Below are 26,672 nucleotides of genomic sequence, written 5' to 3'. Positions count from 1 at the left end.
GTGTAATTATACATTGAAGTATTGAGTAATATTAATTAACTACATGTACTTACAATAGGGTTGTGGTTAGGATTAGGTTTGTTGTAGGGGTTGCATGTAATTAAGCATAATTTATAGTTATTATTACTATAGTAACTAGATGTAATGTGTAGGTAGGACACTGTAAAAATAAAGTATAACTCAAAATAAAATATATACTTGTGCACTAGAATAATAAAATGTTCTAACCAATAAAATATTTTACAGCTGATTATATTCACTAACTTCCAGCTCACTTTCCACAACTCCCCTATATTTCATCATCAACAACTGTGGGAACTCAATGAAGCACTAGAAAGTACGAAAACTTCCCCTGGCAAAAAATATACATTAAATAAGCATTGTTAAGGTTAAATATCAAATAATTGTTTAAAATGTATTACTGAGCAAATATAGGAAATGCATGGTGATTTACCTTTCAAGGACAGGAAATTCAACTTTTTACATAAAAGGTTTTTTTTTTTTAGGTACAACTTTTGCTTAATCTTACCAGCATAGTGTCAAATTACAGAAAAAAGAGAAGTCAGCTACTAACAGATTACCAGGCCTGTGCATTTTGGGAGGATTGAGCAACATGTCACTTGATTATAGTACAAGATCAACAGCTGGCGAGTTTATACGGAAAACTAACCCACAATTCATATGCACTGACGCTTGAATGTTTAATGTTTAAAGGTTAAAAACAGCAAATGAAAATCTTTACGTCATGGTTTTAAGCAGCAGGATTTAGGTAAGTTAAATATTATGGGTTTGGCTGGTGACCAGAAAGTCTTCGCGAACATTTAACGTTTAAAAGTTATCAGGGAAACAATAAAAAGTTTGTTTTTTTATTAAAACCATAAACTTGCCAGCTACCAAAACACATTAGCAAACCCTGCGAAACATTGCTTTCAAGTTTTTGGTGTGGCGTGGCAACTTTTTCGCAACAACTACGAGCTCGCGATCACTCCTCCGAAGTCAAGCCTGATTTAATATCTTCACTATTAAGTATCAGACACGCATTTACGCCTTTACAACTCGTTAAAATCTTCCTTACCTTCACAGACAGCAGCCGTGGTCGAAACGCGTATCTTTAGTGAACATGTTGGGGTTTAATTCGCACCCACTGCATGCTCGACGCGCTCGCGCTGCCATCTTGTCCTCTCGCTGGACGACGAGGGAGAAAAAAATACAAGCTCCCTCATTTCAACTGCGCACAACTCGCATACTAAGCCATCCACGGGAACCGAACAGGGTCCAGCGTAGAGTTAAGGATATCCGTTTCGGTCAGGGGAGGTTTTTGTCGTCATGTCGAGGACGTTTAAGCCCCCCTGGTTTGTTTCCTCCTGACGGCGACGGACAAACTCTATCAGCTCAACTAACTCGCTCGAGCTCTCTCAGCTGAGCGCTCGAGAACACTCTCGCGCTGCTTCTTCCTGCGCGTGTCGGTGAGGTGATTCAGAACTGGTGTGAAGCATTACTGCCATGGACAGGGCTGGAGAGTCAACACACACACACAACCACAACATGAAACGCCCACGGAAGTGAGAAGGGAGGACACAGGTCTGCTAAATAGTGACCCCGTCAGGTGGGATCTGAAAGATGTTCTAAAATGTAAATATTTAAATGGAATATTGTGCAATAGAATAATTTACATATTTTATATATAATAATTATTTTTGATAAATTATATCCTAAACAGTGTTTTTTTTCCCAGAATGAAAACATTCAATTTAACTTAAAACTGCTAAAAATTAATCTAATATTACAATACTAATTGATGATATAAACATAATATATTGTTCACAATAAAACAATGTAACAATAAGCCTAGTAATGTAAATACAATATATAGATAAAACGAAATATTATATAAATATTATAGCCTATGTAATATGTATTATATACTGTATGGAAATATTTTACATAATTAAATATTTTGATAGTATATCTTCAAGTGGTGTTTTCACATTTCATTTCATTTAAAAATGCTAATATATAAAACTGCTGAAATACATCTAATATTTTAATAATAATTGATAACTTAAAAGTAGTGGTGGTAACACTTTACAATAGGATCACATAAGTGAATGCATTAACTAAGAATTAGCATTACACTTGTTACAGTATTTATTAATCTTTGTTAACATTAGTTAATAAAAATACAACTGTTCATTGTCCAATCATGTTGAGATCCATTAAATATGAACAGATACAACTTTTGCTTTTAATAAGGTTAGGTTAGGTCAACTTTGTTATCCCCAAGGGCCAATTTGTTTTACAGCCAGCAGTAATCCATACAATCAACAAAAAAACAAACACACAACAGTATATATATATATATATAAAATAAAATAAAAATAAAAAAGACTTCCTTAATTAATTACTCTAAAATAATTTAGAAAACCAATGGCAGCTGGTACCAAAGAATTTTTAAATCTGTTAGTCCTACAAAGTGGTAAAAAAATATCTGTGAGTAGAAGGTAACAACTTTAAAAGATTCTGCAAAGGATGGCTGTAATCTCTCATCATTAACACGGCCTTCCTGTCCTGGCTTTATACAAACTATTCAAATCATTCAGGGTGGTGCCAACAATCTTACTACACTTTAACAGTACCCTGTAATCTATTTCTGTTTTTAAGATTAAGTGATCCATACCAGCACACAAATGAAAAAGTAATAACAGACTCAATAAAACAAGAATAAAACATTTTCATAAAAGTATACCGTCCACATTAAAACCACAAAGTTTCCGTAAAAAATACATACGCTGGTGGGCTTTCTTACACAGCATCAACATGAGCCTCAAAAGGCAACTTTTCATCTATTACAGTACCAAGGTATTTAAATTGATGTACAATCTCAACACCATGATCATTAATAGCCACAGGAGAGATGGCTTTACGATTCTTCCTAAAATCTCTAGTTTTACATTGATACCAAAAGGGACAATTTACACCAATCAGTAAAATCTGCCAATACAGGATCAGGATCCTCATTATTAAGAAGGTGAAAGAACACATCCTTGCGGTGACCCAGTAGAAGAAAAGAGTACATCAGATAAAACACCATTTACCTTCACACGTTGAGACCTATTGGTTAAAAAATCCATCAGCCAATATATCAATCCAAAATCAATATTATGGACACTCTTTAACCGTTCTGCTAGGATATGAGGTTGGATACAATTAAAGGCTGATGGAAAATCAATGAAGACCAAACGTACACAGGTTTTTGCGCCCTCAAGGTGTGCCAAAATCATGTTTAATAGAGTACATATCGCATCATCAACACCCCTGCCTGACCTAGGCAAACTGAAGCGGATCTAGATTTGCCTGTACCGTGGTCAGAAGCGCATCCTTCACAATCCTCTCAAATCTTTTCATTATCAGAGACCTAAGTGCTACTGGCCTGTACTCATTTAAAGATTTTGGTACATTAGGCACAGGTACAATTATAGACTCCTTCCAAAGACGAGGAACCTTATGAACTATGAAGACTCAATGACATTTTAAAAATGAAACAAAAAAATATCTGCCAGTTGTTCCGCACAATTTTTAAGAATACGGCCTCCAATACCATCCGGTCCAGGACTTTTCCTCTCTCTTACACCTCGAAAAAGTTTTAAAACCATATCCTTATTAACATTAACCCTAGCATTATTAAAAACTGCCAATTCCTGACTAAAATTATGACTATTAAAACGATAAAAACATTTAGATCATTAGAAAGATCGAAATCAAGCTTCCCATCAAGAGAAATATTACGTTTTTCTAGAATGCATCCCCATCATGGATTTCACCGCCTCCCATGCAGATATGTATTTATATAATGTATTTATAAATGTTGAATTTAATATTAACTAAGTTTATTAAATTCTTTAGAGGAATTATTTAGTGTTAGTTCATGTTAACCTCTTAACCTGCCATTTGCCATTGCATGTTTAAAACAATAATATCTTAATAAAAACCTAAAGTAATATTGCCAAACTATATATCATTTGAAAGCTTAAAATCTCTAGTTTTCATATTTGGTGGCTGTTATCTAAAATAAATTACAGAGGAGCAGTAATTTATCAATTTGCAACAAGAATATTTCATATGCATTAGGAGTATTTAGGCCTTTATTTTGAAATAACAATAAACACGAAAAATCATGAAAGATTGGTAGAAACCTCAGTTTTTTTTCATGCCATGAGTTCAAAAGATAACACCAATTCCATTTTATGAGAAAAAAAAGGTCTGAAAATGTTTTAAATATAAAGAAAAATGTATGGATTCTCGATTTCTGATTGGCTGCGAGCTATAACGCTATAACGTAGTCTTTTTATGCATTTATTAGAGGTTGAATTCAAATCAAATACTGCCAAACCACCCATACTACTTCTGAATAGGATGTCTACTTCATAAATTGTATGAAAATTATGGAAATACATGGTTCAGATCACTCAAAACACATATGAAAATGGAGGCGCCCTTATATGGGCAGTAACGGAGTCTAGTGAAAAAGTTGGGTACTGCGCCCAAATAAAATCTTACTGAAAGCTCATTTTTTTAGATATCAACCTAAAATTTGGAATACAACTTGTTCAGATTTTTGTCTTTAATTTTCTTGCTGTTTTAGAGTAAAATATATTTTGTAATATATATAATTTATATAAAATATTAATACTTATATTTTTACATTACACAATTTCATAAACTCAAACTTAAAAAAGTTTTTTTCTGTTTCATTTTTTATCATTTCTAGACTTCTACAATAATCTGGAAAATGTCTTCTTTAAAACAAGACCAGCCATAGGTCTATATTCCAAAGCATTCCTGAATTACAACCATTTAAGTTTGGATAGTGATTTTTATGTCTATGCAAAAAAAAGGGGGGTGACAGTTAACAGGTTAACTAATGGTAACAAATGTAACCTTATTGTAATGCGTTACCAAAATACAGTAGTCAACATTTGAAGTGGATCAAAACCTTTCATCAAAGTTAATACATGAATTTGGAACAATCTTAGGACGACTTTGATGAACTTTTTCGATTTCGACTACTGTAGTATTAAAAATATATAAAACAATGTAATAAATGAACCTTTAATATAATAAAATACATAATGTCATGTGAATTAGATAAATGGTAGAAGAAAAAAAACAGTAAATCCAGTCAGCAATGTTTTCTACACACCTCGTGTTTTTATTGACAGCCAGCATTCAGTTTCAAATAACCATTAGTAATACTGCATTAATAAGACACGCCATAGAAGTTTATGAAAGTAGAACATAGAGAAGTGCAGTGGGGAATACATTTACTTGTGAGGACAAGGTGTCTTCTGTAAAACATGCTCAATGTTGATAGAAACATTGTTCTTTAAAAAATAAATAAATCAGGAATTATTTAAAAAGAACATGCTCTCATAACTGTCGGAACAACATGGGGATAATCTGAAGATTAAAATGACCATTGTGCACATAAACATGGGTGGCACTTCACAAACTAAGGCACCAGTCAAATACACATCCTTTACCTCAGATTTATCCAAAACGAGCCAGAAACCTCAATAACACCTTTGCCGAAGGGTTCGGGCTACAACAGCAAATGTTTGAAAACTGCTCCTAATCTTTTGTAAAATGCAAATGTGTTTTTTAATATTTTGTTGCACACTAACAGTATTCACAAGGTTCTCCTACATTTCAGTTCACTATTCTATCAGTCACTGCCTAAAGTAATCCAAGCTTTAGGCAAATCAAATACTTTGATACATTCACAAATATTCCCTGATATACAATGCAATGCAATGAGAGGACCTTAGGAGTGTTAATTCTTAAATATCCATTAGTGCTAGCGTGTGAGCTTTGAGGGGTAAATTGGCAAGTTTATAGACACTATAATCCGTATATATAGCTACAGAATGTGAAAGCCAGGATGACTAGTGGCAAGTATTTCATGTGTTTTGTTCACACATCTAAACCTTCCCTTTGTTTCAGAATGTCTTGGAGGATCTTCTGATAGAACGGAGAGTAAACTAGCTTGTTGAAGGTCACCAAACGTTCCAGTTTGACAGCAATCTCCTCTAACTCTTTGCTGATGGGCGTCAGACCTCCAGGGAGAGCTGGGGCGCTCCGGTGGGCGCTTGACTCCAGGAAGCCAAGAAGGTACGCCTGGATCCGGGAGTCTAATAGAAAAAATACAGTTTTAGATAAGACTTCACTTCTAAATGGAATCATAACTGCTTTTTGGGTTGTCAAAGCACAAGTTCTCCATAGAGGGCTGCGCTTACCAATGACCTTGCGGATGGGGTTGTCCGCAGACTTTGCTGCTACAATTTGGCCTTTCAATGTGTTCTCTCTGTCTGAGGGAAACGGGGAAAAGCCATGCTGAGACAAGCATCCTCTGAGCTCTAAACACAATTTCTCTGCAACAGCAGCAAAGGTTTCATCCGCTTTGAAGGACCTACGAGAGGAAAGTACAACAGTTTTGCTTAGTTATATAAGTGGGAAGCATTAGACAATTTTAAAAGTGTTTTTTAATGGAATATTGCAGCATTATAAATGATTTATAAGTGCACATTATTATTATTTTTTCAATTCATGTGCCGTCATAATCTTTAACCAAAATAACAGCGACTTCTCTTCTCTGATGACACGTTTACTGGTGCGAGGGCGGTACAACCTGTCACTCACATGACATCACAGCAATAGCAAACCACAACCACCCGAACAATTCCAGATGAACAAAATCAAGTCCCGCCCTACATTTTCCTTGTTTAAGGGGCTGTTTCATTTGGACATACACGTCACAATAGGGAAGAAAAGACTATCGCAACTTCCACTTCCATGCCAACCTCAAACTTACGGCGTGTGCATCTCTGCTAACAGAATCTTAATGGTTTTCTTCAGTCTTTCATTGAGTCCCGGGAGTCCAGAAATGGCCTCCCCAGCACTGTTGTACACTATGAGCAGGATTGATGCCACCAGTGCCAGCTGCTCCAGCTCCTGTTGCATCTCCTGAAATCTGCACTGATCCAAGAGAAGAGTCTGTTTGATCGCAGGAGGGAGAAAAGGGAGGAAAAGAACAGCAACAAGTTTTGGTTTCAATAGTGTACATAATGTAGAAAAATTGTTTAAAACACATGTGCCAAGTTCTTAGTTGTGCCTTAGTTTCATATCATTTTGTAAAAACATTTGTAACAAAAGTTTACATTTAATGACCCTGAAATGTCATGTGGTGTAAAAAAAGAGCAACATTTTCCATACATATTGAATGCTTGCGAACGTACACATTTTAAATATTTGTAATATATAAAATATATAATTAATATATAATATACACTCACCTAAAGGATTATTAGGAACACCATACTAATACTGTGTTTGACCCCCTTTCGCCTTCAGAACTGCCTTAATTCTACGTGGCATTGATTCAACAAGGTGCTGAAAGCATTCTTTAGAAATGTTGGCCCATATTAATAGGATAGCATCTTGCAGTTGATGGAGATTTGTGGGATGCACATCCAGGGCACGAAGCTCCCGTTCCACCACATCCCAAAGATGCTCTATTGAGTTGAGATCTGGTGACTGTGGAGGCCATTTTAGTACAGTGAACTCATTGTCATGTTCAAGAAACCAATTTGAAATGATTCGAGCTTTGTGACATGGTGCATTATCCTGCTGGAAGTAGCCATCAGAGGATGGGTACATGGTGGCCATAAAGGGATGGACATGGTCAAAAACAATGCTCAGGTAGGCCGTGGCATTTAAACGATGCCCAATTGGCACTAAGGGGCCTAAAGTGTGCCAAGAAAACATCCCCCACACCATTACACCACCACCACCAGCCTGCACAGTGGTAACAAGGCATGATGGATCCATGTTCTCATTCTGTTTACGCCAAATTCTGACTCTACCATCTGAATGTCTCAACAGAAATCGAGACTCATCAGACCAGGCAACATTTTTCCAGTCTTCAACTGTCCAATTTTGGTGAGGTCTTGGAAATTGTAGCCTCTTTTTCCTATTTGTAGTGGAGATGAGTGGTACCCGGTGGGGTCTTCTGCTGTTGTAGCCCATCCGCCTCAAGGTTGTGCGTGTTGTGGCTTCACAAATGCTTTGCTGCATACCTCGGTTGTAACGAGTGGTTATTTCAGTCAAAGTTGCTCTTCTATCAGCTTGAATCAGTCGGCCCATTCTCCTCTGACCTCTAGCATCAACAAGGCATTTTCACCCACAGGACTGCCGCATACTGGATGTTTTTCCCTTTTCACACCATTCTTTGTAAACCCTAGAAATGGTTGTGCGTGAAAATCCCAGTAACTGAGCAGATTGTGAAATACTCAGACCGGCCCGTCTGGCACCAACAACCATACCACGCTCAAAATTGCTTAAATCACCTTTCTTTCCCATTCTGACATTCAGTTTGGAGTTCAGGAGATTGTCTTGACCAGGACCACACCCCTAAATGCATTGAAGCAACTGCCATGTGATTGGTTGATTAGATAATTGCATTAATGAGAAATTGAACAGGTGTTCCTAATAATCCTTTAGGTGAGTGTATATAATGTGTTTAAATGTTTGGGATTTGTGAGATTTTTTTATGTTGTTTTTGAAAGAAGTCTCTTATGCTCATCAAGGCTACAAATTATTTGATCAAAAATAAAGTAAAAACAGTAATACTGTGAAATATTATTTCAAATTAAAATATAAAACTACAAACTACAGACAAACTACTATCAGTGATCTCCAATAACACATTACCTCTGGGAAAGACTCAGCATCATGGTCCCATTTTAACAGGCGTAAATAGGCAAGATTGTGGAGTTGAGCAGAAATTGTTGTAGATGTTGCTCCACCCTCCGTTTCTCCACCGGTTGAATAATCTGATGTGTCTTGGAGCCACTTCTTTGTGAAATCCAAAGCATCTGCAAACATGAATACATAACTGAATGAAAGAGGTCAGCATTTACGAAAGTACAAGAAGCTTATCTAAGTTTTTTTTAATCCAATGTTATGCATGTATAGCATAACATTCATTGAATATGTAGATCATACAAGTAATTGAATTTCCTTACTGGGTTGTTTTTCAAGGAACTCGTGAAATTTCTTCCGCTCGTATTCCACCGACTGCTGTAAGAGGTGAGGTCGCAGGCTGCTCACAGCGAAGTTGGCCATGTCGATCTTCATTTTGTCTAGCACTGCAAATATTGACCTGCAGATGTGTACAAATAAACATGATTATATGATTTGGAGTCATGTGACCTTCGTCCTTGATCTGTTTAAGTGACTTACTTAAAAAGGGGCACGATGTCAGGGATTTTACGCAGCTGTTTGATGTCTTCATCACGGCAGGGTGCGCAAAAGGTGCCCATCATGTCAATTATAAACCGGGCTACTTTACTGATGTCTAGAGCTTCGTTTTCAGCCTCCTGCTGGATCAATGAGAGGTCCAGAGTCTCTTCAATTTGCCCTCTCAGTCGGCTCTGTCCTGGCAACAGAAAAGACAGCAGGGTCTGGAAAAACAGGGAGACAGGGAACTTATGAACACCTTCAAACATTTTTTTTTTTTGCATAATGTTCACAGATATGTTGAGAAAGTATACAATGGTTGGTAATATATTTGCAGTCTGTCTGTTTTCCTCTGCAAACATTTGTGTAGAATTAATCGATTCGCACCACAGCACGGAGAAAAAGACTGTAAAACCAAGTATTTAGTATTATTACTGAGTATTGAGTACCCACCGGCAGAAACATAAGTCTATGAGATATATACAGTCATGGTCAAAAGTTTACACACACCTTGCAGAATTTGCAAAATGACTCAAACACAATTATTAAAAAAGGTGGAAACATTCTATAATGCTCTAGATTGCCTAGAAGCTTCTATGCTTCTATTGTCCAATTTTGATGAGCCCTTGAGAATTGTAGCCTCAGTTTCCTGTTCTTATCTGACAGGAGTGACACCGGTGTGTTCTTCTGCTGCTGTAGCTCTTCTGCTTCATGGTTCGACCTGTTGTGTGTTCAGAGATGCTCTTCTCAGACCTCGGTTGGAACGAGTGGATATTTGAGTTACTTTGAGTTATTTGAGTGGCATCAACAAGGCATTTTTGCTCACAGAACTGCCACTCACTGCATATTTTCTCTTTTTCAGACCATTCTCTGTAAATCCCAGTTTCTGAAACACTCAGACCAGTCCGTCTGGCACCAACAACCATGCCACGTTCAAAGTCACTTAAATCAACTTTCTTTCCCATTCTGATGCTCAGTTTGAACTTCAGCAGATCATCTGACCATGTCTACATGCCTAAATGCATTGAGTTTCTGCCATGTGAATGGCTGATTAGATATTTGCGTTAATGAGCAGTTGAACAGATGTACCTAATAAAGTGACCGGTGATTATATATATATATATGTGTATATAATTTAATGAATTTCATGTACTATATCATAATATGTAAGCCTGGATTCTTTCCTTACCTCTTTAATTTCACCAACCAGTGTGACAGCATGACTGTAAGATGGTGGGTCCTCTTTCAGCTGTGACTCAAGGCAATCCCAGAATGCTTTGTGCATCATTTCCTTGACCTGTTTCTCCAAACTGAGTATACAGGAAAGATACGTTCAAAATGTTAAAAAAACACTCTCAAAAACATTCTCAAATCAAAGTAATGTGAATATTGAACCGCAATATGTATCCCTTTAGAATAATTGCATTGCAATGATAATGACAACTGAAAGTGCTAACATTTCAAATATATCATTAGCACATGGAGAACACTGTGATGTTATGATAAGTCCATTACCTTCCCTCTTCTGGCTCATAAGGCTTGACTTGGAAAGCACTGTTCATCACTATCTCATGGGCCAGTGCCAGATTAGTGACTCCTTTGGCTGTCTCCATAAGCTCTTCCACTGAGACAAATCTGGGTGGACTGGCTGTGAGTGTTCGAATGCAATATTAACATTGTTAAAGGGTGATTTGCCACATTTTTTAAGTTAATAAACATTTCTCTCCTTACACTGGGGGGTGAGTCTGTGAGGACTGGGAGTATTTCTTCGGATCCTCTTCCGGATCATCTCTTCTGATGGTTCCACAGTGTTCTCTTTCCCATCCATGTCAATCTTGCTCTGCTCCTCTTTGGAGGACTCATCAGATTCCTTTGGCATCTTCTGCTGAAAACAAAGAAGCTGATAAATTAAAAAGATCTTTCATAGACTATAACATCAGCTGCTCTATCCAATTCCACACTAAAATGACAACACTGGGTTTTTATTTCTGGCAACAGTGTGACAGCGAGCTGAGTGTGTAGTTGTTTTGTTTTTATTATAAAACAGAAGGAAACTACTAGAATGCCTTTCAAATCAATAAACAATTGCTCTCTAGTACCCTCATCCCTCTACTAGTCACATTCAAACATTTTTATAAACTCGCTAGTGATTTGGTTTACTGCACTGTCTGTGACAAACAACCAGCCGGATCCCATTACTAAAATCTCTGAGATGCAATGTCGCATCAGTCTGCGCTCTAACATCCGGTCATTCGTCATTCAGATTTCTCTTTTACAGTTTAACGTTACCTGGATTCGTTAAAGCACCTAGCGCCCGCTTAAACTTTATTTTCACCAAGCTGCAATTCGCCACATATAATAAAAGTAGCAGCCCGAGCGTTTTCTTCTGGATGAATCAATACAACCTGATGCGTGTATTTACGGAAGTACGACTCGGAAGGTTCCTTTGTAGTTTTTGAGATGTGATTTTGAATGGGAATGAAGCTGTGTAAATGTAACATAGAACTACATTTCCCAGTAGTAACAAAAACTTCGACCGCCCCCTAGCGCATGTGCTTCGAACAGGGAGGATTGTATAAAAATAGTTAATTTAAATTTTTATATCGAAGGCTATAAAACCACGATTCTGATTAAAAATGAATAAAATGCATTTGAGCTTTCTTCTTGTAATTCTACATTAAATCCAACTCAAATTAATATATTCATATATTACACATACATACTGGGCCCTGTTCGAATATTTTGCTATATTTCGCTTTTTTTATTCTTATGCCATAAACTAAAAATATACACATACAAAAGTGGTATGTACAAGTCAACGCGACATGTAGAAAAGAAAGACCTGTACTTGTGAGAAACAGTGGACACAGGCTCTGAGTGGGCAGAGCTTTCGAAACCTCTCCCGTCGTCACACACTGTACACTAGGTGGCAGCAAAGGCAACTTTTCTTTTACCGCCTGAACTGGTGATGACACAGGTAGGGTGACGTGATTTAAAACAATTCGGGAAAATAATTAATAGATCCGCATTATTTGCTGTTAAACATCTTTTATGATGATGTTTGAGAGGAAAGTGTACAGAAATCGAATGATGTAACTTATTATTCTTTTGTAAGATATATCGTTATCCTTGACTAAACCTCAACCACATCAAATCCAGTCAGTGCGGCTAACAACGGAGTCGCCGAGGTCTGTTTAAAGTATTATTTTTTTCTTCAAAATTATTCTTAGTATGCTTGATAAACAACCATTCATTTTCTTTAACTATTTGCAACTCTTCTCATTAACCGTTTAGTCACTTATGAGGAGAAATAACTGTTGTGATAGTTTAGCTTGTGCTTAGCTTACCAAAACATTTGTAAAGTACACAAATTGCTATTTAGCATTTCAAGAATATGCTATTTTTATTTTTTATAGGCATAAAAATCATGTTTATAGTCTATTCAGCCTATAATTTGCCATGGCAACGTTAATTAAAATAGCTTATGTGAAATGCTTAGTTAGTTACCACGGTCGAAATTAAAATTTAATTTATAAAAAAAATATGAATACTCTTAATAAAATGACTCAAAAATCACGAAAAGCTGCTTACATTATACATTATATACATTTTCCCAAAACTGGGCTAACCATGGTTATTTCTTGTTTACCATGGCAGAATATTATTTAATAACTCGGAACAATGTAATTCTGGGGTTAAAAGTCTTCTCAGACATTAAATCCAGATTTCTCTCTTGTAAACTTGATCAGCTGAGGTCAAAGGTTAAATCTGACCGTTGCAGATTTTCACCTGAAGTCCCGACCGCTGCCATTCACATTTACAGATCAGTGGTTATGCGAGTCAGTTTACAAACAGTAATATGGACATCACACCGCAGACAGGGGGAATTATCCCATTTTATGGATGGTGTCCTTTTAATTTTGCCTTTCATGGCTTATAAAGTTGTTTAATATCTGCTGAGGTGAATCAGCGGAGGAAGCGAATAAAGACATTGGCCCTCCAGGTCATTTGTGATAGTAGCAAATTCTAACGGGATCATTTAATTCCTGCACATGATTGATATATCAGCAGCGACTAAATGGGCGAAAGCCTTTCTTCTATTAAAACACCAGGCAGAATGAAGCCCTCCCACTTTCCAAGTCAGTCATGATGATGGCGATACAGTGGACCAAGCACAGATCAAATTAAATATCTTTTATAATTCCTTCTGAATGACAGAGCCATCTGTCCATCCGGTGTTATGGCCCTGACCCCTATTAGCCTACACTCTTACCATGGCGCCATTTTCACCTTGATAGGTTCGAGATGGGATTTAAAAAGCTTATTTTGACGCAACGGCATGAACTTTGTCTACAGCAGTGCTTTTTATATTCTTATGAGGCAAAATTTATGTAGTGGCAGTTATTTTTGTCATATGCGTACTATAAAACCAATAGTTCCAGCTCTAAATTCTGCTTGGATGATCCCTGTTAAGAGTCATGCAGTTGATTCCCAACAGCAAACAGTCTACAGTTGAGCTAAAATACTGTATTATTTGGCAGACGAAAGTTTATTTTGATCATTTTTATGTCATTATTGAACACTGGTTTATTTAATCATATTGTTGCTGTTTTAAAAAGCAAAAACACCAGATTTGATCTGTAGGTTCTGTTTAGGTGCCTAAAGTCTTTTCCCAAGTGCAATGGAGTTGAGCGTAGAGTCCGGAACAGAGCTTTTCTCTTTGGTAAGTTGAAATATTCCAAAGCAGAATGATGTGTTTTAAATTATACACAAAAAAAGCTCCAAGATTTACACACACTCCTGCTGTTTTTGCCTGTAGATGGAAGATGAAGGTGCTCTCGGTCAACTGAAGACCCCAAACATTGCCATAGAGAATGATGGCCGTACCATCTCAGTGCAAGTACTGGAATTTAAAACAAGTCTCCTGGAGGCGGTCGAGGAGTTGTATATTCACAGGGTATGGTGTCTTACTTTCACTTCTGTTTTCTGATTATCTAAAATGTGTGGTCACACTTTAGTTTAGGGTCCAATTCTCACTATTAACTACGACTTTTGCTTCAATAAAATCATAATTACTGCTTATTAATAGTTAGAAAGGTAGTTGTTAAGTGTTGAGGTATTGGGTAGGATTAAGGAATATAGAATATGATCATGCAGAATAAGATCACAGATTAATATGTGCTTTGTAAGTACGAATAAACAGCCAATATCCTAGTAATATGCATGGTAATATGCAACTATTTAATAGTGAGAATTGGACCCTAAACTAAAGTGTTTCTAAATGTGTAAAACTGGAAAAGTGGCAGTTTTGCAAGAGAAAACAAAGTTAGGGCTGCAAGGTTGGAGGTAACAATGATGTTTATTGCATTGTTTTTTTTAAGGTTTTATTTGTTGTATTAACATTAGTACCCTGCTAGGCTCAGCAATTAAAGACAATTCTTTTAATTGATTACCTAAAGAGATAAAGACAGAAATAATAAAACCTCAGTGTTGCCTTTGAATGGCCCCCACCCCTTCCCACCCCATTTATTTAGTTAGTTAGTTGGTATTTATCTTATTTATCTTTACTTATAATATTAATACATATTTTCTTCTTTTTTTTTTTTTTTACATTTACATAGTGCAATAACTATGATAGAAAGCAATTAAATAATATACTCTGAATAATATTTAAAATGACTGAATTAACCTAACTACACTGAGTAATTTTGTAAGCGTCAGATCAGGTAGAAACTAATCACATAACATAATTTGCATACAAATTTTTCTCTTGGCTGAGAAATGTTCGTAATAGTCTTAACCTAAGATGTGTACATACTTATTGAGCTTGTGCAATCTCAAACAAATATCAGCCCTGCTCTAAAAGGCTGCTAAATGACATCTCAGTGTATTAGGACTGTCAGCCTATTAGTATCCCAATGACATCAAGGTTCTCGTGAGGAACTGAGGAATGTAATTTTGCGTGAGGAGGAGTGCCATGAGCGTTCAGAAGAACCTAAAGCGAGCAGCACTTTCTGTCCATCTGGACATAAGCCAGCAGAAGTTACACTTACATTAGAATGGGGTCATGGCATGCAGCAGGACCTGACAAATTCACATATTTGCCTGCATGACTGGTACCCTCGAGCAAAGCACTTAAAACCCGACGCTGGACATGTTTAAAGGTTGTACGAGCAAAAATAAACAATTGTACCTCTCATGTTTTACTGTTATTATGATGTTGGTGAGGAACAAAGGCATTAAATCAATGTGATCCTCAGGCATGCCATTAAACTAACACTTTGTAGTTCTCTGGTTTATAGGGCCGGGGTTAAGATGGAGGATTTCCTGCCAGACAAACGCGCTCAGCTGAATGCAGTCACTTCTTGTGTTCTTTTAAGAGAGTGCAAAGTGTGTTCCATTAAAATGACTGTATTAGCTTGGGATGTTGTCAGTCGTTTTGCCAGACACAGGAAATTCGTTCAGATGCTGAACGCGAATTGTCCTGATGCATTACACATGTTTTTTCTCTCTCATTGTTTTATTAGATTTAATGCATCTAATCACATATGTGATCAGTCTCTGTCCTGAAAGATTAATATGACCCACCAATTTTAGTGCTCTTTTCTTTTTTTTTTACCTGCAAACCCCATTTATTCAATTTATTGTCCGTCTACGAAACGTTAACAGCTTTGCAAGTAGCACACTTTATTAGGAAAATGTAAATAAACTCCTACACGCACATAAAAGCCACTATGTAGAAAACCATTGACCGAAACCTGCAGTACTGGATGACAATGATGTCTTGTCCTCTCTTATGTTCAGATACCTGCACATAATGTAATCTATTCCTTTCTTGTGAATTTATTGATGATGAATAAAATGGTGTTTTGTCGACATTTTGGATACAGGATGCTGAAACAAGATATGAGGAGCAGATTTGTAAACTTGTGCTGGAGAAACAGGAGTTAGAATGGCAAAAGGTTTGTTAGGAATGATAAAGATACTGTTGTTTTTCCACTAACTTCCCAAGATTCCACTGTTAAACATTTTTAGGAACTGACTGAGCATTTATAGAAATTTTTTTTTTTATATTGATAAAGTTTATGTTCATATTAATGTTTTATTCTTATATTTCTGCAGGAGACCTTACAAAGTCAGAATTCTAAAATGTCAACTGAAAATTCAGAATCACTTGCTGCTGTAAAAAAACAGGTATGATATCACACTCAATCTATGTATGTAAGATTTTATATACACACACAAATATAGAAATTATTTTGTAGTTTCAGGCCCAAATCCGAAGAATTGAGGGAGAAAAGGTTAGTTGCTTTATTTGACTATTTCAATCTGTGCTCTGATTTATGTTCTTATCAATATTTGTATTTCTTCTTTAACAGTAACTATTAAAAAAAACGATTAAAAAATACTTAATTAAAATAAATTAATTATCACTTGACTAAATATGAATGACCTCTTTAAGGGTAAAAACCAGCTGGCTGCTGAACTGAAAGACAAAGAGATCATCAGCCTCAAGGAAGAACTAAAACTGCTGCAGGTACACATAATCAATACAATAACAACACAAGATCTTCTGTACCTTGCTTTAGGGACATATATCTAAAACAGTGGGAAAATCCATCTCATCGCTGACCTTTTGAGTGGGGGTCTGTGTAGGTCTATTTGGTGTTGTGAGATAAATGATGTCACATGGGTGATGTATGCTTTCTCCTACGGTTCATCACACCCTCGGTTCAACCGTACGATTAGCCAATAAAGGCCCTTGTTACCCTTTTATTTGGTAATGGTAATCTAAGCTATTTGATTCGTGTATAAACACAGCAATTATTGTGATGTATTCTTGAACACTGCATCACTTGTCTAAGACATGATTTACAGAATTATGGAAGTTGTTAAAGTCCCCCTGTGGTGAAAATCAAGCTTTTAATGTTGTTTATATGTCATGTGGTGTTTTTAATGTGCTTTAAGACAAACCATGTGCAAATTTATAAGTCAACAACATTGCTGAGTATTTCTCCTTAAAACTGCGGTGAACCAAAAACGCGGTTTGAAATCGCTGGTGTTTCTGACATCACAAACTACCTTGTAACCAATCACTTCAACGTCAATGACTGTGAGTGGAGGCGGGGCTAATTTGCATATTTATAGATCCATGTATACTAAATGAGGCAAGGGTGTAGAGTTACATTCAACCAATTTTAAGTCATGAAGATAAAAAAAAACTTTTAAATATGTAATTTTTGTGATCAAAGATTTAAGGGATTCATTTATTGACTACAGGGGGACTTTAAATTATTGACATAGTCTGAGGTAAAAAGCAATACAAGTAGTATAATATTATACTAATAATATTAATAGTAAACAACAGATTATTCTAGATTATTCTAGTCTTTTCTCTTAATAATGTGCCTTTTCCTTTCATTTTTATTCATATGATTTAATATAGTAGTAAAATAATAATAAAATGACAAAAAAAACACTGAAACTACTTTCTTTTACTACTGTCTTGCAGTTGCTCAGGTACAGTTTGGAGAAGAAATTAAGCGAGCTGGTAAGGATTTCCAATTATATAAATTGTTGACAGAGGCAAGTGGGAGTGGGAAGAATTAAAGAGGAGGAACTGAGAGGGAGAGCGGATCATCAGGAGTAACGGATAGGGAGGGCGTGACACGTGAACCGCCAGCGCCGCTGTGAAAATACCACTATTAAAATATTTTATATCAGAGCCTCGCTCTGTTTAACCTTTCAATGGCGGAGAGGGGAATCAGTTTGATACAGACAATCAAACAGTAACGGGCTGCTCTTCGCATAAAAGCCCCTCAGGCATGTTTGGAAGTTGACTCCTTATCTAGCAGAAAGGAGCACTCAGCCGAGATGTTAAACAAAGGTCTTCAAACTCTCCGATGCAGTATATATTCACGGTCTGCCCTTGCCGAGAAGAAGAACTGTTATTACTTGTACAGGCGAATGGGGATATTCCTCTTCGAAGGGAGGACAATGTGTTTTTAAACTTTACAGGAGCAAAAGTTGCAGCTGCAGACACAAACGAAAGACAGCCACCTGAATCAGTTGGGGGAGGTGGAGAGGCGTTTCGCCGCCCTCTCCAGACAGTGTGCCATGGTCAAACAGGCCCATGAGAAACTTGAACAAAATGGTATGACTTTTAAAACTGACAAACATCATCCTAGTGAAACATTTAATTAAAATGAAACTTCAGTTTATGTTGAGTCAGGGTTTAAACCTGATTGTATTTTGCCTTCAAACTCTATTATCGCTGTTTATGCAAAGCAATGATAGTCACTGACTCACTGCTAAAAACATTGGGCTTGTATGTATTCTGGTATTCATAATCTTTCTTCATTCACTCTGGACAGATTTGATGTAACAAAAAAACTCCTTTGCTTTGCATCAGTGAATTGATTTGTCATTCTCTGGACATTAATTATTTGGCCTTTGTAGGTGAATGCTAAATGAAAGCCTGTGTAGCAACGCCAAGCTTTTTAAATCTTTTTTTTTTTAGTTGAAGAGGCCATGCGAATTAATAAAAAACTCACATCCATCAACGAGAAACAAGAATCTACGATTAAAGCCTTAAAAGAGGTAAAGGTTTTTTTTTCTGCTGATGAAACCGCTATTGCTTTGCAAATTGATTTGCTTTGAAGTTAGGAGAAGTGCTCCATCACTGCATCACAAATTGTTGCCCCTTTTTACTTCACATTTAGGATTTGGAGAGACTCAACAAAGAGCTGGTTACATTCAAAGTGTCATCGGTCTGCAGACCTGGAGAGGAACGTTTACAGAATGTTCTAAAAGAACAAGAGTTTCAACAACTTCAGCAGAGACTCTTTGTGGTAGAATTTCTTTACATTTGTTAATAGCAAAAGATGATACCAGGATGTTTTTAATTGAATATTTTTTTAGGAAACAGAACTTAACAAAAAACTGAGAAATGAGACCGCTACAGAGAGGGCAGAGAAGCAGGTGAGCTCCTCAGAAAACAAATCTGGACCTTTTTGTGTGCTATTTACAGTTTTTTACTGTTATGGGGACAAAATGTTGTGGGGACATTTTTGGTCCACATGAGAAAAACAGCTTATAAATCATACAGAATGATGTTTTTCGAAAATGAAAAAATGCAGTCAGTTTTCTATGATGGGTAGGGTTAGGGGACTTGTACAGTATAAAAATCATTATGTCTATGGAAAGTCCCCATAAAATTTGTATGTGTGTGTGTGTGTGTCAGGAGGTATTGAGATCCCTCCAGCACAATCAGAGATTGCTGCAGACACAGACAGAAGCTCTGAGCCGAGCAGAGCAGCAGCTCCGCACACTCCGTGAGGAATATCAGGTTAGGCTTCCCCAAACCCAACTCCACCTGCAAAATCACCTTCAGCTTAAATAACACAAAAATCTATTTTTTAAATGTTTAAATTTTTTGTACAAATTATAGTTTTTTTCCCCCCATAGACACCTAAATCTGTTTACACACTACTTTTTTTTAATTATCATTAACATTTAATTTTTAATTTAGATAAACACATCTAGTATACACAAAATAAAACTGCAAAATCTGATTAATCTGAAAATGTTAATCTTAATAAGGTATAAATATGCAGAAGTAAACAATGGTCACCTAGTACTCATAAACTTGATTGAGATAACTGAAAATCACTTTTGCACATTTACAACACACAAAGTGCAACTCAATAATAGTAAGTGTGTTTAATGACCGTTTACAGCCTCCTTCTCTTTTATTCCCTCCATTCCTCTATTTAATTCACTTAGTCATTCACTGATTAAAACCATTATTAACATGACAAAAGCCAACTGATTTGTATTGGCCTCTCCATCTGTTTAGAATTTTCTGTCCAGGTTAAATAAACACATAAAAATTTATTATTGCATTAAATTTTTTCTGGGTGATTAATTTCATTGCAGATCCTTAAAACAGAACATGAATTGAACCAAGAGAGGACTAAAGAAAGAGACAACAGCATTGCTCGTCTGAGAGATGAATACCAAAATTCTAAACTAACTTGGAAAAAAGAGGTGAATGAAAGTTCTACAAATCATCACTGTTATGCTAAAGAAAGAGCTGGAACTGTGATTTTTTTTGAAAACCATTTGTTGTTAAATTTATATATACATTTTTTATAAAAAAGGAATGGAATAAAAAAATGAATATTGGTGTTCTCACAGATTCTGCAATTGCAAATGTCAACGGAGGCAAATCAAGAAGAGCTGATAGTGGTAAAACAGGCATATAATCAACTCCAGGAACAACACAAAGCGCTGTCTATTTCTGCAGTCCATAAGGTCAAAGACCTTCATAACTCTGAGGTGGGATGATTACATATAAATTCAGAACCAGTGATTATTTAATAAGCATGTAGATTAGGTATTGTACATGGATAAATAGGTCTAAACCTCACCATTTTTGAAGAGGCATTTGACAATATTTGTGTTAAATGATTGAATTCTAATCTGACTGTGATCTTTTATTATAGATTGCCCTCAAAGATCAAGAACATTCTCTTGGTACAACATCTAACGAGATTAACCTTGTGAAGGTGAGCAGTCTCCATAAAGATCTTGAGGACAGTCTTATTAGTCCTCATGATAACCGTGAACCAACAAGTCACCCTGATAAAGACATACCAGGTAAGAAAGAATGCAAAGTTGTCTTCTCCAGCCAAGCTTGGCGCCGCTATAACTAATAGTTTTATACAGAATGATGTGAAGTGCAGGGAGGTGGTTACTGGAGTCTCTTTATCAAGAAAGCTTACATGTACTTCTCATTTTTCTCTCATAATGATGCATGCATTTAATTTCCTTACACAGATGAAAGTATTGAGTCTCAGAAGGATAGAAAGGATGGCCACTCTGATAACAACAAGGAACTTGATATTTTCATGCAGGTAGATAGAATAGTACCTGTGCTCTCACCATCGGTTTCAACTGATGGGTCTGATAACATCTCAAGACATGAGGACGTTAATCTCAAGACGAATCAACCGTCAAAGTTGTGTGATGAAACAAAAACGGGTGTCAGCGAAAGTGAGCCAGTCTGCAACACAGTTGATAAAGGATGCCCCTCAAACCCAGCCCAAAGTGACACAGACAGTCGTCTCGCTGAGATATCAGGGCCTGAAACCAGGTCTGTTTATGGCGTAGACGCCGACCCTTTGGCTTTGGAACCGAAAGATAGACCGCTGGAGCAGAATCTGTGTATTTCTGAAGTGACTGAATCCCAGACATCAGATAAACACATGGACAGCCAGGGATATGCTACATCTCTGTCTAAAGAATACAAAGACCACCAGACTGCCATACCTGAATTTATCCACAGTGTTTCACAAAAGGAAAGTCTAACAACTGCAGAGAGACTTTCAGAAGAAAAAACTGCAAATTCAAATGCACAAGTTGTCTTTTACGACAAAACGGAAAGTTCAGAAGGTTTGATTGCCGCCCAGCCAAGTCTATGCCACAAAACTGTCTATGAGGAGCCTGAAACCACTTTTGATAGTGCAAGTGCCACAACATCTTTAGATACACACCTTGATGAGTCCAAAGATCAGTTCTCACCACCTGAATTGATCTGTGAACCTTTGCAAAGTCTGGTTTCCCAAGCTGATGACTCGACTGAAACAAGCCTCTATAATGTGGTCAGTGAAGTGGAATCTAAACAGTTGCCTCTTGTTGATCAGACCACTTTAGTGACTGCAGTTGACACAGTGGAGGTCATATCAGAAAATAATGCTCAAAAAGAGGATGGGACTTTTCTTTCACAACAATTGAAAGCGCAACATATTGAACTGGGTGTTTCTTCTGAAGAAGCCAAGATTACAAACCCTGACCAAGATCCTTCTTCTCCTGGATCTACAACAGCAAGTGACCAATCAGATGTTGACCAGAAGAGCATTCCAATGGGAGATACTTCAAACTATTCTGGAAATAGTCTATATCAGTCGTCCTTTGCATGGGAGACTTTTATAAAAGGGAAAAAGAAGCCACATCCAACATCCTCAAAAACTGAGCTGTGGTCCTCAGGATTTCAAGAGCTTGTTTCTCCATTATGTGCTCCCCTTTTTATGAAGGATAAATTGGCAAAAAGAGGCATGTAATGTTAATAGAGTATGTTCAATAATAAGAATCAATATCTGACCACAATAAATGTAAAATTCAAATCCTATTTTCACAGCCGTAATGAAGACACCTGACAGATTGGAAACTCCAAGCAATCGTCCCCACCAAAAGAACGACTGTCAGGGAGAGTGGAATGCAATCAAGCAGTCTTTTTCTGAAATGTTACTGGAGAAAGTAAGTTTACAAACACAGGCCAGTGAAGAATCTAGCGAGTTAACGCTGTAGAACACGCCCAAAGACAACTTCCATTCCCAGAAGTATTTCAGCAGGGTGAAATGGCAGCATTTTTCTCAATTAAATGTTGATAGAAAACAGCAGGACAAAAGTCTGCGAGTATAAATCACAGAAATGCAGCCCAACTCCAAAGGGAGCTAAGATACTAATAGGGAATAAACCAGAGATCGGTTTGCAGTCTGTTGTTTTCAGTAACATGGTTATCTGGTTTCAACTATGTTTAATGCTGGACTACTCAAATGAAATCAATCAAAATTGATGTTTTATATTTTTTACATGTTTTTTTTTTTAAAGTGCAGTTTTGCCTCCATGAGTTACAAAGCAAAATAAAATTTTGAAGTATATATTTTACATAAAATACATGCAAACACTATTTGAGAACATCAGTAATTTTTTAACTATTTAAATGTATTTATGTAATTTTGAAACACACTCAATGTGCTCGTTTCTCTTTTTTTTCTTTTTTTTTCTTTAATGTATGACTTAACATGATGGCAGTAGACCAAATTTGGTGGATTTCTCTTTTCGTTGCTATTAATACGTCCATAAGAATTAAATCAAGGTAGAGTGTCATGGCACTTTTATGACCCACTTTATTTTCCCGCAGGAGAATCAAGTTCTTATCTCCTACAGCTCATCTCCGAGTGACAGTCCAGTCTCTTCTTCTGTGGGTAATGGGCTGCGACAAGACTGCACTCCTACAGTTCCTCCTCCCAAACTCCTGAGCCTGGAGAAACAGACCCGGCCTATGGCATCTAGTTCTGAAGAAAAAGAGGAACGGAAACAATCTGACATAATGGCCCAAATTGCAAAAATCGAGGAATTTATGTCATCTGAAGGTTTAACGCCTCAAAAAAGACGCAAAATTGATTGATATGGATTAGAAAGAAATACGTTGGTAATGTTGCTGTTGTATTCAAATGTGTTTGCTTAGATATATTTCTTACCCTCCATATGATTTAATACAGTAAATATGATTTTTGTGTTCATTGTTAATATATTTCCAAATAATTTAACTGAATAAATGTTCATTATTACAAACAGCTTTACTTTTTGCTTTCTTAAAATAGTTAAGCATCATGTTAACCCATCGCTAAACAATGTAAGTGTTACACATAAAACCTGTTAATTATGCTGCACAAGCTAATTAACACTCATTACTCCCAGGCTAGCTCGTTCCTCAGAGGGCATTTAATGACCAAACATTGCTAATTTACATTTGGTACACAAACTGTGGCCAACTATAACTTGGGATAATTAAAATACACAAGTAAGAAGAATCAATTAGCACATATCAAGCCAAATTAACAAATGCAAATGAGTCTGCCATTAAGTTTATGTCCTTGGTAAATAGGCTGTGGGGACCGTGTGGACACATGTTAGGGCAATAAGATGACAAAATAAAATGTGTTGCATATGGCGGCACTGGTCACAATGAAAGTGGATACTTTGGTTGATCCACATGAGCTGGTTTTAAAGCAAGTTTTTTTTATAATTATTATTATTATTTTAAATATGACAGATGCTGTCATCTGCAGAGCTTGTTTTGTTTGTTTTTCTTGCGTTAACATGGTTTATGCTATAATGCTACTTATACTAGCCCATCCGGTAATATTTAATAAGCTATATTTTAGGAAAATAAACCAGATGAGTTTTCATCTCAAATTAACATGCCTCACAAAAACAGTTCGCCTAGTACTAAAATCATCCAGCATAAAGCAAATGTGCACCTCTTGATGAAATCGCAAGGTCCCTCAGAGGTTCACCTTAATACACTTACTCATTATTAATATGTCAAAATGTTAATGTCCTCGTAAAGAAATCTTATGCGTTTCAGCCACTGTGCCAGCAGTACTGACCCTTATCCTTAGAAGGAGTGGGCAATATGGAAAGCGTAATTTTAATACACACACTGGATTATGAAGTGGCAGTCCTTTGAAACAGTCAATTACACTTGAGCGCGGGAGGGCCCTAGTGTTAATTACTAGTCGGTTTTATATAGTGTGTAAATACAGAGCCTGCTGACATTCACATTCCATCACCATGTCCTGACTGCCACAGCAAATTAGCCTGACCCGTATGCGCACTGCTAGGCCGCTGTGTGTTCGTTTAACTTTAGAACAACATTCAGCGCAAACAAGTTCACTTCTGTTTATAGGGGTTGCTGTCGCTACATGTTTAGGCCACTGTGCTTTGCTTAATTTCTGCACCCTGATTTAGAAATGATAAAGAATTTAGTGGTGCTGGGTCCAGTACCTCTTAATAATCTTCCATTTCTGAACATTCCATTGCCAGATGATGAGATAATTGCAATAATTAAATTTATAACGATTCTTGCCAAAGAATGCCATATTTTGTTCATCAAAATAAAATAAAAACCTGACAAAATGCTAAATGTTTATCTTAAACTACACACTGTCATGTTAAAAACAAGCCAGTAACTACCCTGATTTAAGTATCACAATTTTAAATTAACTAAAAAGAACCAACTCATTTAAATCATTTCGGGAATGGAACTACGCTGGTTTCGTTATATTTTACTAAAAAGAACTGACTCATTAAAATCAATCATTCAGAAGTTGGCCTACACTGGTTGAGTTTATGTTTTTGATTCACCAAAATGAACTAACTGGAATTGGAATAATTTGTTTGGTAATCTGACTAAACTGGTTGCACTGTATTTGCGTAATTCACTAAAAAGAACTAACTCATTCGAATCATTAATTCAGGAGTCATCCTACACTGGTTGTGCTGTGTTTGATTCACTAAAAAGAACAGACTCAGTACAATCACGTGTTAAAATTGTCCTGCCACAATTTTCTCTTTCAATAACTAGGGTTTTTGAAGCCCTAAAGGTGACAAAAGTGTGCACTAAACCAGGCACGCATATGAATATTTACATTTAACTTTGTGCAAGCCCAAGACCCTCCTTTTTGAAAAAAAAGAAAAGAAAAAAAGAAAGGCAGTGCAGTCTTGTTCTCCCTCTACAGCTGTGAATCACCTACACTCTGGCCTTCTCATCTTACCTCACATTGAGAGACGAGAAGATAATCTCCGCCTTCCCACTGCTGTCAAAGGTCAGCAGAGTTTAAAGTTCACCATCCACATCATTTATATGGCCTTAAATTAGCCCAAACCCAAAGTTCTGACTGCTCCTCTCTCTTTCAACCAGTTGTTAATCTTGTCGTCGTACTACGAATCCAGTGAGAAATAGGAATGCTCAGCGGACGGCTGTTTTGATTGAATTATACCCCTCAAGGACCACCATGGCAGGCCCATACGTTTTTAATTCTGAAGAGACAAGAAGCGATCACATGGGTACACGGTACTCCCCATACGTGGAGTATTTTATCCCCACCTATATATCTGTTCAGCCGGCAATGTGCACCTCTTAAAGGATGAGCCATTTTGGCTGTGATTGGTGGGGGCGATCAGGAGCCCTATCTTAACCCACATGCCGTCCTGCATTAGCCGTGTCCCTATTGAGGTGTCAGCCCATAAGTCTTACTCAGTGGGATGTCACAGCCAGATGATGGAGAGCGCTTCTTCACTCCAGGGAATCTTGTAAAACTTGTATGCCCCCAGTCTCTACTCCCAGTCCGGCCTCCTCCTCGACACAGCCTCCCCTTGTGCTAAATCAGAACTAGTGAATGACACACTGAGATCCATTAAGCCACAAATGTATTTAGTTACAAACTTTTAAAGGGTATTGCAAGGGTCTTGGTTGAAGTACTACACTCAGAAAACTCATAAAAGTTATGTGGTTAAGTTTATCAGGGGGGTTTTCACAATCAAGCTAGGTGTAGTGGGTGAAACAAAAAACTGATTTTAGTGTTTATAATCACAATAAACATTCTAAATATGTATGTACACATACACGAATACACATACAGACTTAATATTCTTCTAGGTAGTCTTATTTGATATCCAACCTTACAAAAGCGAAATAAGTTTAAATGGTAAGATTTTTCCCCCCCATATTTTTAAAAGAAGTCTGC

The 26,672-nt window shown here is 36.8% G+C and overlaps 3 protein-coding genes across 5 annotated transcripts in view; 1 reads left to right on the top strand and 2 right to left on the bottom strand.

Annotated features, from left to right (window-relative positions):
* hipk3a (homeodomain interacting protein kinase 3a) overlaps positions 1–1,464 on the bottom strand; it is a 41,109-nt gene extending 39,645 nt beyond the window's left edge. For both annotated transcript variants that reach the window (XM_056250899.1, XM_056250900.1), the window contains exon 1: positions 1,076–1,464. The gene's annotated coding sequence lies outside the window, so the exon portion shown is untranslated. The remainder of the gene's footprint in view (positions 1–1,075) is intronic.
* Positions 1,465–5,186: 3,722 nt separating this feature from the next.
* tcp11l1 (t-complex 11, testis-specific-like 1) lies at positions 5,187–11,741 on the bottom strand. Of its 2 annotated transcripts, none has more exons than XM_056250926.1 (10): positions 11,584–11,741; positions 11,026–11,179; positions 10,810–10,942; positions 10,484–10,604; positions 9,298–9,518; positions 9,081–9,217; positions 8,767–8,930; positions 6,869–7,050; positions 6,294–6,466; positions 5,187–6,188 (listed from the first exon to the last, which is right to left on the bottom strand). In XM_056250926.1, the coding sequence occupies exons 2-10, from the start codon at positions 11,171–11,173 to the stop codon at positions 5,971–5,973; spliced, it is 1,497 nt and encodes a 498-aa protein (XP_056106901.1). In that variant the 5' UTR covers positions 11,174–11,179; positions 11,584–11,741; the 3' UTR covers positions 5,187–5,970. The 2 variants fall into 2 exon arrangements, with proteins under 2 accessions (XP_056106901.1, XP_056106900.1); XM_056250925.1 differs by having other exon boundaries at positions 11,026–11,176; positions 11,584–11,732.
* A 2,226-nt stretch (positions 11,742–13,967) lies between these two features.
* Positions 13,968–23,617, top strand: LOC130085246 (coiled-coil domain-containing protein 73-like). The gene is made up of 17 exons (XM_056250919.1): positions 13,968–14,017; positions 14,114–14,251; positions 16,185–16,256; positions 16,417–16,488; positions 16,560–16,595; positions 16,757–16,831; positions 17,807–17,845; positions 18,313–18,448; positions 18,815–18,894; positions 19,017–19,145; positions 19,216–19,275; positions 19,538–19,642; positions 20,233–20,343; positions 20,494–20,634; positions 20,802–20,955; positions 21,136–22,614; positions 23,282–23,617. The coding sequence occupies exons 1-16, from the start codon at positions 13,976–13,978 to the stop codon at positions 22,416–22,418; spliced, it is 2,673 nt and encodes an 890-aa protein (XP_056106894.1). The 5' UTR covers positions 13,968–13,975; the 3' UTR covers positions 22,419–22,614; positions 23,282–23,617.
* Positions 23,618–26,672: the final 3,055 nt, after the last annotated feature.

The sequence above is a fragment of the Rhinichthys klamathensis genome, unplaced genomic scaffold, assembly GCF_029890125.1.
Source record: "Rhinichthys klamathensis goyatoka isolate OS25496 unplaced genomic scaffold, OSU_Roscu_1.1 h1tg000076l_1, whole genome shotgun sequence".
Taxonomy (NCBI): domain Eukaryota; kingdom Metazoa; phylum Chordata; class Actinopteri; order Cypriniformes; family Leuciscidae; genus Rhinichthys; species Rhinichthys klamathensis.
Note: the sequence above shows the minus strand (reverse complement) of the source record. Positions and strands in the feature narration are given on the sequence as shown.

Excerpts from the sequence above, each read along its gene's own strand:
- tcp11l1 (XM_056250926.1), bottom strand. The coding sequence starts at position 11,173 with ATGCCAAAGGAATCTGATGAGTCCTCCAAAGAGGAGCAGAGCAAGATT. Across the intron at positions 10,943-11,025 it reads TCACAGACTCACCCCCCAGT|CCAGTCCACCCAGATTTGTC; the intron begins GTAAGGAGAGAA and ends GAACACTCACAG. Across the intron at positions 9,519-10,483 it reads TGGTTGGTGAAATTAAAGAG|ACCCTGCTGTCTTTTCTGTT; the intron begins GTAAGGAAAGAA and ends CTGTTTTTCCAG.
- LOC130085246 (XM_056250919.1), top strand. The coding sequence starts at position 13,976 with ATGGAGTTGAGCGTAGAGTCCGGAACAGAGCTTTTCTCTTTG. Across the intron at positions 16,257-16,416 it reads AGGAGTTAGAATGGCAAAAG|GAGACCTTACAAAGTCAGAA; the intron begins GTTTGTTAGGAA and ends ATATTTCTGCAG. Across the intron at positions 20,344-20,493 it reads AACTAACTTGGAAAAAAGAG|ATTCTGCAATTGCAAATGTC; the intron begins GTGAATGAAAGT and ends GTGTTCTCACAG.